The sequence below is a fragment of the Hyla sarda genome, chromosome 6, assembly GCF_029499605.1.
Source record: "Hyla sarda isolate aHylSar1 chromosome 6, aHylSar1.hap1, whole genome shotgun sequence".
In the NCBI taxonomy this organism is placed as follows: domain Eukaryota; kingdom Metazoa; phylum Chordata; class Amphibia; order Anura; family Hylidae; genus Hyla; species Hyla sarda.
Window position 1 is genome coordinate 276,517,548 of NC_079194.1, and position 11,685 is coordinate 276,529,232.

Sequence of the window (11,685 nt, forward strand, 5' to 3'; positions counted from 1 at the left end):
AGCATTATCAGGTGGATCAAGACCTTATATAGACAGGGCTGTGTTTTTCCAAATCATGTCCGATCACCTGAATTGACCACAAGTGGCTCCAAGTTGTAGAAACATCTCAGAAATGAAATGGGAGGAGCCAGAGTTAAATTTAGAAAAGGGTCTGAATATTTATGTTTATGACAAATTTTTGTTTTTCCTTTTCAATAAATTAGTAAACATTTGTCATTATGAAGTATTCAGTGAAGATTGGTGGGATGTGAAAAAAGTTAAAGGGTCTGAAGACTTTCTGAACACTCTGTGTATCTAATACCGTTGGTTTCTAATTTTACAGGTTAAGAAAACCCTACAGTGATATAAAACATGTGCCAGAATAACCAGACCAAGGTTACTGAATTTGTACTTTTGGGATTCTTCAGCTTCCAGGATTTCCAGATTTTGCCCTTTCTCCTATTCCTTCTCTTCTTTATTGTAATCCTGAGCGAGAATTTCCTCATTGTTTTACTAATTTCTGTAAGTCAGAACCTGAAACATCCTATGTACACTTTCTTAAAAAACTTGGCTCTTGCGGATATCCTGTCCACATCAAATGCCGTATTTCCCCTGCTAGACGTCATTCTGAGGAAAATGGGGAGGATACACGTCTACCATTGTATATTTCAGTATTATATTCTTTGTTTCTCAGGGTTTACACAGTCACTTCTCCTAATAGTTATGTCACTCGACAGGTATCTAGCTATCTGCCATCCTTTACGTTACGCCATGATTATGAATCCAAAAAACTGTTTGCAGCTGGTTTGTTCTTCTTGGTTTGTAGCCTTTATACTCATAACAAGTGAGATTATATTAATGTACCAGCTAGAGTTTTGTGAATCCAATGTCATTGACCATTTCTTTTGTGACATAGCTCCAATCCTGCAGCTTTCAACTTCAAACATTGCCTTGGTTTCCTGGTATGACTTTGTGTTATCACTGTTTATGATATTTCTTGCATTTATGCTTGTTATTGTTTCTTATATTTGTATCATTGTCGCCATTCTCAGAATGTCTTCTGTGATCGGCCGCAGAAAAGCTTTTTCAACGTGCAGCTCTCACCTGGCTGGTGTCTGCACATATTATGGAACTCTAGTTGCGATATATTTGGTGCCATCTTCTAAAAATTTGCGGGATGAAAACAAATTTCGGACTTTAATGTACACTGTGGTAACCCCCATAATGAATCCTATTATTTACAGCTTCAAAAACCAGGAGATTACTGGGGCCATGAAGAAGCTCTTTATGTATAAGAAAGAAAAATGTAAAACACTCAAATAAACATAAGAAAAGGCAAAAATATGTTTCTGTTATTCATATTAGATATTACAGATCTGGTTATCTTTAAAGGGGTAGTCTAGCAGAAAGCTTAAAATCTGGTTGGGGGGCTAGGGTTATTAGAAAAAAACAACAACTTCCTCTTTCCCGATTCCTACTGGGTTTTGGTAACATCACATCACATATCCATTCATCCAATTGGTGATCCCAGCAATGTCCTGCTTCAACCGCTGATTGGAATCATGTGTCTTATGTGCATTTATGTCCAGAATTGGGGCAAACGCTAATCTCAGCTATTTAAAGGCATTCTCATACCCAAAATGTATCCCCTATCCACACGGCTGAATAACAACCTGATTAGTGAAGGTCTGACCACTGGGAGACCTTGGAGAAAAAAATTCCCCAAATGAATGAAGTGCAGTATGTAGACTTGCCAGCTTGTCATATCCTGTGCACTTATATTTTGGAGTTGGGAATACATTTCAGCAGGGACCAGACTGGGATGCCTGCTGGAATCATTCAGTAGGCATCCCGGCATATTGTCGAGGGGGGTCCTGAGGCCCCGATCTGCTATTGGTCAGAAGCGACCGACCAATAGCAGATCGGGGCAGTGGGGGTGGTTAAAGTTCGGTTCCCATGCTCTGTCCACCCACAGTAGTCCGAGCAAAGTATGGGAACTGTGATGGGACCGGTGCCGGAGGTCCATTACCAGTGGCGATCCTCCACTTAGTGGAGGACAGTGGTCTCTAAGCTGTAGCCCTCCAGATGTTGCAAAACTACAACTCCCAGCATGCCCAGACAGCGGTTTGCTGTTTGGGCATGCTGGGATTTGTAGTTTTGCAAGATTTAGAGGGGTTCAGTTTGGAGATCACTGTGCAGTGGTTCCTAATTTAGGTCTCAAATGTGCATGGCGCTCTCTCTCTTGGTGAGCCCTGTAGTATTTCGAGGAAAGCACATATAGAGTGTTTCCGTACTCGGGAGCAATTGCGCTTGGGTGGGCTTTTTTTCCTTTTATCCCTTACAAAAATTTGGGGTCTATACCAGCATGTTAGTGTAAAAAAATTTATAACTTTTTATTTTCACAAGAAGGAAAAAAAGACCCCCAAAGTTTGTAACGCAATTTATCCTGAGTACGAAAATACCCATTATGTGGACGTAAAATGCTTTGCTGACGAATTTTCCTTAAAGTTGGATGGGAAAATGAAAAAAAAAAATGTTTTCACTAAAATGCTGGCGTTACCTTTCACAAGAGTTATTAGGAAAAAAAAGCCCCCCAAAATTTGTAACCCCATTTCTTCTGAGTAAGCACATACCCCATATGTGGATATAAAGTGCTGTTCGGGCGAACTACAATGCTCAAAGTGAAGGAGCACAATTGGGCTTTTAGAGATAAAATTTGTCCCGAATTTAAAGCCATGTGCGCTTACAAAGCCCCCAAGGTGCCAGAACAATGCAGCCCCCCCCAACATGTGACCCCATTTTGGAAAGCACACCCCTCACGGAATGTAATAAGGGGTGCAGTGAGCATTTATGCCCCACAGGTGTCTGACATATTTTTGGAATAGTGGTCCGTGAAAATGAAAAATTTAATTTTTCATTTGCACAGCCCACTGTTCCAAAGTTCTGTCAAACACCAGTGGGATGTAAATGCTCACTGCACCCCTTATTAAATTCTCTGAGCAGTGTGGTTTCCAAAATGGGGTCACGTGGGGGGGGGCACTGTTATGACACCATAGGGGCTTTTTAAATGCACATGGCCCCCGACTTCCATTCCAAACAAATTCTCTCTCCAAAAAGCTCAATGGCGCTCCTCTTCTAAACATTGTAGTTCGCCCACAGAGCACTTTAAATCCACGTATTTCCATACTCGGAAGAAATGGTGTTACAAATTTTGGGGGGCATTTTCTCGTATAATACCTTGTAAAAATAAAAAATTTGGGGAAATACCAGCATTTTTTTTTTCCATTTACACATCCAACTTTAACGAAAAGTCATCAAACACCTTTGGGGTGTTAAGGCTCACTGTACCCCTTGCTACATTCCTTGAGGGGTGTAGTTTCCAAAATAGAATGCCATATGTTTTTTTTTTTTGCTGTTCTGAAACCACAGGGACTTCCTAAATGCAACATGCCCCCCAAAAACCATTTCAGCAAAATTTGCTTTCCAAAAGCCAAATGTGACTCCTCTTCTGAGCATTGTAGTGCACCAGCAGAGAACTTGACGTCCACACATGGGGTATTTCCATACTCAGAAGAAATGGGGTTCCAAATTTTGGTGGGCATTTTCTCCTATTACCTTTTTGTAAAAATGTAACATTTGGGGGAAAAACTGCATTTTAGGGAAAAAATATGTCATTTACACATCTGATTTTAACGAAAAGTCGTCAAACACCTGTGGGGTGTTAAGGCTTACTGGACCCCTTGTTACGTTCCTTGAGGGGTGTAGTTTCCAAAATAGTATGCCATGTGTTTTTTTTTTGTTATTTTGGCACCATAGGGGCTTCCGCAAAAACCATTTTCTGCAAAATTTGTCTTCTAAAAGCCAAATGTCACTCCTTCTCTTCTGAGCATTGTAGTGCGCCCTCAGTGGACTTGACGTCCACACATGGGTTATTTCAATACTGAGAAGCAATGGGGTTACACATTTCGGGGGGCCCTTGTAAACATGTACAATTTGGGGGGGGAATTCATTTTAGTGAAAAAAAATTCATTTACACATCTGACTTTAACGAAAAGTCGTCAAACACCTGTGGGGTGTTAAGGCTCACTGTACCCCTTGTTACGTTCCTTGAGGGGTGTAGTTTCCAAAATAGAATGCCATGTGTTTTATTTTTTATTTTTTTGCTGTTCTGGCATCATAGAGGCTTCCTAAATGTGACATGCCCCCCAAAAACCATTTCAGCTAAATTCACTCTCCAAACTGCCATTGTCACTCTTTCCCTTCTGAGCCCTCTGCTGCGCCTGCAGAACACATTACATCCACATATGAGGTACTTCCTTACCCGAGAGAAATTCGGTTACCAATTTTGGGGGGGGATTTATCTCCTTTTACCCCTTGTAAAACTACCAAAAATGGCTCTACAAGAACATGTAAGTGTAAAAAAATTAAGATTTTCATTTTTCTCCTTCACTTTGCTGCTATTCCTGTGAAACACCTAAAGGGTTAACAAACTTTTTGAATGTCATTTTGAATATTTTCAGGGGTGCAGTTTCTATAATGGGGTCACTTATGGGGTATTTCTCACAGAAAGGCCCCTCAAATGCACTTCAAACTTAACTGGTCCCTGAAAAATTCAGATTTTGAATTAAATTTTGAAAATTGCTGCTATACTTTGAAGCCCTCTAATGTCTTCAAAAAGTAAAAAATATGTAAACATAAAGTAGACTTATTGTATTTGTGAATCAATATATAATTTGCATGGAATATCTATTTTCCTTACAAGCAGAGAGTTTAAAAATTAGAAAAATGCTAAATTTTCAAAATTTTCATGAAAGTTTGGGATTTTTCACAAAGAAAGGATGCAAGTAACAACAAAAATTTACCACTACGTTAAAGTAGAATTTGTAATGAAAAAACAATCTCCGCATCAGAATGAAAGGTAAAATAATCCCAGAGTTATGAATATATAAAGTGACAATGGTCAGATTTGCAAAAAAGGGCTGCGTCCTTAAGGTGAAGATTAGCTGCGTCCTTAAGGGGTTAATTCAAATTGTGATGCTAACAAAGTAAGCCTCACTGTCAGCCCTAGCTTTAGGATCTCTATGGCTTTTATATGGCCAGTCCGGGGTGTCCCTAAAAATTTCCTTGTTAGATCATACAGTCATGGCCAAAAGTTTTGAGACTGACACAAATTTTGTATATCTATAGAATACTGAATTACAATTATAAGCATTTCATACATTTTTATATCTTTACTAGCTGAGTACCCAGCGTTGCCCGGTTTTTCCTTCCTAATCCTTGTTGGGGAGGAAAATAAACAAAGGAGGAAGCTTTTGACTTCATATCCCGCTAGGCCTTTCCTGTCGTGGGCACAATGTAATTTTAACTGTCGAACCCTCTGCAACAGCAATAGTTACACCCCTGAGGACAAAGGACTTGGAATAAGCACATGTTTTTATGCTTGTGAGTAGATTTGAAATAAATGCTTCTTGGAGATAACCAATAGTTGTTCTTTTTTCTATACATAAATTATATCTCGGAGATCCATGGTCATTATTGGAGATCATCTGTACGACATTCACATGCTCACATTCTAGACTATGATATCACAGTGGACATCTGGACTATGATACCACAGTGGACATCTTATGCAATTCAACACGAATTGCTGGACTTCCTGGGAAGAGTGGATAAAAGATTTGCAAGTGACCTTCATGCTTCAACAAATAACAAGTAGCTGGATTTCTTCATAATGTTGATTTGTGCCTATAAAGAGGCAGCACTAGCATAAGAGGAGATGGTTCCTCTACTTCTGAGCTCAGCTGTGGATTAGCCCTGAAAATCTAAAAACTACCCCAATGGGGGAAAGATTTAGGCACTAAACATTGCATTAGAGTTAAGGGCTAGAGTACAGTGGATCAGCTCCAGGGACCCCAGGAACACCAATATTGTGAGTTGCACTGCTCAAGCCACAAGTCTGCTTGTTGACATTACCAAGAACTGAGCCTCCTTTGTGGATGAAGCTACTGCCGCTAGTAAATCATTTTTATAGTATGATTTCAATTGTTGCCCAGAGCAACCAGTAAGAACACAGCTTTAATTTTACCAGATAAAAATGAGAAATGAAAGCTGAGCTCTGTTTGGTGGTTATGAGAAACAGAGAATTTTACCATAACACAGCTCAATAAATCAACCCATTTGAGTTTCGGTTTACTACTGTGTCTAGCCTCAACCTTGAATCAGCCCATCATAGGCACCCCAAAACTGGTGCAGAGGAAAAGTTGACCAGTTAGCCAATAGCAATTAATCAGAACACTTCTTTCTTTTATTTATTTATTTATTTTTTAAAGGCCTTTGAAAAATAATATAAGCAATCTGATTGGTTGCTATATGCAACTGGTCAACTTTTTCTCAGCACATGTCTTGATGGATCTCCCCCCCCATATGTCCAAAGACTACACAGGGTGTGCAGTGGGGTAGCATTATCACCACCATCATTTGTTCAGCCTACCCCATCACTATGCCAGCCTAGAGAGGGAGAGCTTGTGGAGCCACTCAAAAAACAATTTGATTACTGGGAACATTAAGGTTAAAGGGGTTATCCAGGAATAGAAAAACAGAGCTAATTTATTTTCTTTTTTTCTTTAAATGCTCCCCACCTGCCTCCAGGTTGGGTCTGGTATTATAATGTGGCTCCATTTATTTCAATGGAACTGAGCTGTAGAACCCCACCCAACCTGGAGACAGATGTGGAACGTTTTTTTAAAAAATTTGCTGTTTTTCTATTCCTGTATAACCACTTTAACCCCTTAACGATGCAGGACGTAAATGTACGTCCTGGTGAGCTGGTATTTAACGCACCAGGATGTGCATTTACGTCCCAAGCATAACCGCGAGCATCGGAGCGATGCCCGCATCATGCGCGGCGGGTCCCGGCTACTGATAGCAGCCAGGGACCTGCCCGTAATGGCGAACATCCGTGAACCCGCGGATGTCCAACATTAACCCCTCAAATGCCGTGATCAATACAGATCACGGCATCTGCAGCATCGCGGTCATTAAAATGGATGATCGGATCGCCCGCAGCACTGCCACGGCGATCCGATCATCCAGCACAGCAGATGGAGGTCCCCTCACCTGGCTCCGCTGCCTTCCCGGCGACTTCTGCTCTGATCTGCCTTCCCGCAGACCAGAGCAGGAGATGACCGATAACACTGATCAGTGCTATGTCCTATACATTGCACTGAACAGTATTAGCAATCGAATGATTGCTATAAATAGTCCCCTATGGGGACTATTAAAGTGTAAAAATAAAAGTAAAAAAAGTCAAATAAATTAGTAACAAAATTTGAAAAACCCCCTCCCCAATAAAATGTAAATTGTCCCATTTTCCCTATTTCACCCCCAAAATGTGTTAAAAAAATATTTTATATACATATTTGGTATCACCGCGTGCATAAATATCTGAACTATTAAAATAAAATGTTAATGATACCATACGGTGAACGGCGTGAACGTTAAAAAAAAGTCCAAAATAGCTGCTTTTTTACATTTTATTCCCCAAAAAAATAATAAAAAATGGATTAATTATATAAGCAAATATGGTATCAATAAAAATTACAGATCACGGCGCAAAAAATGAGCCCTCATACCGCCGCTTATACGGGCAAATGAAAAAGTTATACGTCTTCAAAATAGGGGGATTTTAAATGTACTAATTTGGTTAAAAAGTTTGCGATTTTTTTTAAGCGCAACAGTAATAGAAAAGTATGTTATCATGGGTATCATTTTAATCGTATTGACCCAAAGAATGAAGAACACATGTCATTTTTACAAAAAATTGTACTCTCCAAAATTAGCAAAATTGCGGTTTTCTATTTAATTTCCCCACTCAAATAGTATTTATTTGGTTGTGCCATACATTTTATGGTAAAGTGAGTGATGGCATTTCAACGGACAACTGGTCCCGCAAAAAACAAGCCCTCATACTTGTCTGTGGATGAAAATATAAAAGAGTTATGATTTTTTGAAGGCGAGGAGGAAAAATCAAAAACGTAAAAATAAAATTGTCTGCGTCCCTAAGGCCCAAATGAGCTGAGTCCTTAACCCCTTCCCAACCTATGACATACCTGTACGTCATGGGTGGCAAGGTGTTCCCGACCCATGACATACAGGTACGTCATGAACATTTGTGCCGCTACTCGCGGCATCCCGCGGCGCCCGGTAAGATGGTGGCTATCACTGATAGCCAGCCATCTTACCATGCGACCACGGGGGGTTTCATCCCCCCCCCCCCCCCCCCCCAGCGATCCCTGCTATCAGCTAGTCAAATCTGACTAGCTGATAGCAGCGTTTCGCTATGAAAATACTTAGCAGCGCGGTGTGTGAGTCCCGATCACGGGGATCGGGACACACACCGCTCTGCTAAGTGTCCCTGAACCGTCCCCCGGCGTCACTTACCTGGCCATGCGAAGTCCCGAGCGGTCCCGGCGCGAGTGACGTCCTCCAGGCGGTCCCGGCGGCGCTGCGTCCCGGAGGTGAGTTTCCGGCAGCAGGGCGGCATCTTCATTGGCAGCAGTGAGATCGCCGTAAAGCGATCTCACTGCTGCTTCTGGGAGTTTCAAAACTGCAACTCCCAGCATGCCCAGACAGCCTTTGGCTTTCTGGGCATGCTGGGAGTTGTAGTTTTGCAACATCTGGAGGTCCACAGTTTGGAGACCACTGTATAATGGTCTCCAATCTGTGCTATTCCAGATGTTGCAAAACTACAACTCATAGCATGCTCAGTCTGTCCAGACATGCTGGGAGTTGTAGTTCTCTAACATCTGGAAGAGCACAGATTGGAGACCATTATACAGTGGTCTCCAAACTGTGGACCTCCAGATGTTGCAAAACTACAACTCCCAGCATGCCCAGACTGCCCAAGCATGCTGGAAGTTGTAGTTCGGCAACATCTGATCCTTCAGATATTGCCGAACTACAACTTCCAGCATGCCTGGGCAGTCTGGGCATGCTGGCAGTTGTAGTTTTGCAACAACTGGAGGCACACTAGTTGGGAAACATTGTCCGTTTCCTACCTCAGTGCCTCCAGCTGTTGCAATTGTTGCAAAACTATAACTCCCAGCATGCACTGACAGACCATGCATGCTGGGAGTTGTAGTTTTGCAACAGCTGGAGGCACACTGGTTTGGAAACACTAAGTTTGGCTGCAAAACACTTGAAAGTTTATTACTTAACTTAGTGTTTCCAAACCAGTGTGCCTCCAGCTGTTGCAAAACTACAACTCCCAGCATGCACGGACAGCCAAAGGGCATGCTCGGAGTTTGCAACAGCTGGATGTTTGCCTCCTCCCCCCATTGTGAATGTACAGAGTACACTCACATGGGTGGAGGTTTACAGTGAGTGCTGCAAGTTTGAGATGGCGCAAATTTTGCGCTGCAGCTCAAACTCCCAGCGGCAAACTTGCTGTGAACCTCTGCCCATGTGACTGTACCCTAAAAACACTACACTACACTAACCTAAAATAAAAAGTAAAAAACACTACATATACACATACCCCTACAAAAAATGAAAAACGTCTGGTACGCTACTGTTTCCAAAACGGAGCCTCCAGCTGTTGGAGGCACCCTGTTTGGGAATCATTGGCATAGAATACCCCTTTGTCCACCCCTATGCAAATCCCTAATTCAGGCCTCAAATGCGCATGGCGCTCTCTCAGTTTGGAGCCCTGTCGTATTTCAGGGCAACAGTTTTGGGACACATATGGGGTATCACCGTACTCGGGAGAAATTGCCTTACAAATTTGGGGGGGCTTTTTCTTCTTTAACCCCTTATGAAAAGGTGAAGTTGGGGTCTACACCAGCATGTTAGTGTAAAAAAATAAATTTTTTACACTGACATGCTGGTGTTGCCCTATACTTTTCATTTTCACAAGAGGTAAAAGGGAAAAAAGACCCTCTAAATTTGTAATGCAATTTCTCCCGAGTACGGAGATACCCCATATGTGGGCGCAAAGTGCTCTGGGGGCGCACAACAAGGCCCAAAAGGGAGAGTGCACCATGTACATTTGAGGCGATTTGCACAGGGGTGGCTGATTGTTACAGCAGTTCTGACATAAACGCAAAACAATAAATATAATATGTGACCCCATTTTGGAAACTACACCCCTCACGGAATGTAATAAGGGGTGCAGTGAGCATTTACACCCCACTGGTGTATGACAGATTTTTGGAACAGTGGTCTGTGAAAATGAAAAATAAAATTTTTCATTTGCACAGTCCACTGTTTCAAATAACTGTCAAACGCCAGTGGGGTGTAAATGCTCACTGCACCCCTTATTAAATTTCATGAGGGGTATAGTTTCCAAAATGGGGTCACATGTGGGAGGGTCCACTCTTCTGGCACCATAGGGGCTTCCTAAATGGGACATGCCCCCCAAAAACCCTTTCAGAAAAACTCACTCTCCAAAATCCCATTGTCGCTCCTTCCCTTCTGAGCCCTCTACTGCGCCCGCCGAACACTTTACATACGCATATGAGGTATTTCCTTACTCGAGAGAAATTGGGTTACAAATTTTAGGGTGATTTCTCTCCTTTTACCCCTTGTAAAAATGCAAAAATTGGGTCTACAAGAACATGCAAGTGTAAAAAATTAAGATTTAGAATTTTCTCCTTCACTTTGCTGCTATTCCTGTGAAACACCTAAAGGGTTAAAACACTTACTGAATGTTATTTTGAATACTTTGGGGGGTGCAGTTTTTATAATGGGGTCATTTATGGGGTATTTCTAATATGAAGACCCTTAAAATCCACTTCCAACCTGAACTGGGCCCTGAAAAATTACGATTTTGAAAATCTTGAGAAAAATTGGAAAATTGCTGCGGAACTTTGAAGCCCTCTGGTGTCTTCCAAAAGTAAAAACTTGTCAATTTTTTTATACAAACATAAAGTAGACATATTGTATATGTGAATCAATATATAATTTATTTGGAATATCCATTTTCCTTTCAAGCAGAGACTTTCAAAGATAGAAAAATGCAAAATTTTCTAAATTTTCATGAAATTTTTAAATTTTTTACCAAGAAAGGATGCAAATATCAGTGAAAATTTACCAATAACATAAAGTAGAATATGTCACGAAAAAACAATCTCGGAATCAGAATGATAAGTAAAAGCATCCCAGAGTTATTAATGTTTAAAGTGACAGTGGTCAGATTTTCAAAAAAAATGCCCAGGTCCTGAAGGTGAAAATGGGCTGGGCCATGAAGGGGTTAAGGGGTTAAAACTGAGGACTACTACACCCATCTTCTTCATAACACCCACTGGCCCTCTGGTAACCATACACTTTTTCCCCAGACAGATGCATATGCATAGAATTTCTTTCATTATCTACTGATAACTTTCTTTCAGAAATCATGGGTTTATGCAGGATCGGTTCTGTCAGACTAATCTGATCAGCTTGTATGAGGAGGTCAGTTATAGGTTGGACCGGGAGGAAGCTGTGGATGTTGTATATCTGGACTTTTCTAAGGCATTTGATACCTTGCCACATAAATTGAGGATGCTGTGACTATGGGAAAATATAGCAACCGGCTCAATGATAGGAAACAGAGGGTGGGTATCAATGGAACATACTCCATACTTTCAAATACTGCAGCATTGCAGCAAAAAAATTTTGAGTAAAACACCTTTCATAGTGAAAAAAGGCCGTAACATGTTACGGCCTTTT

At 41.3% G+C, this 11,685-nt stretch overlaps 1 protein-coding gene across 1 annotated transcript; it reads left to right on the forward strand.

Moving 5' to 3' along the window:
- Window positions 1-351: 351 nt before the first annotated feature.
- On the forward strand, window positions 352-1,302 carry LOC130277513 (olfactory receptor 1S1-like). The gene has a single exon (XM_056528190.1). It carries the CDS (start codon window positions 352-354, stop codon window positions 1,300-1,302), a length of 951 nt encoding a protein of 316 aa, XP_056384165.1.
- The last annotated feature ends 10,383 nt before the right edge of the window (window positions 1,303-11,685 follow it).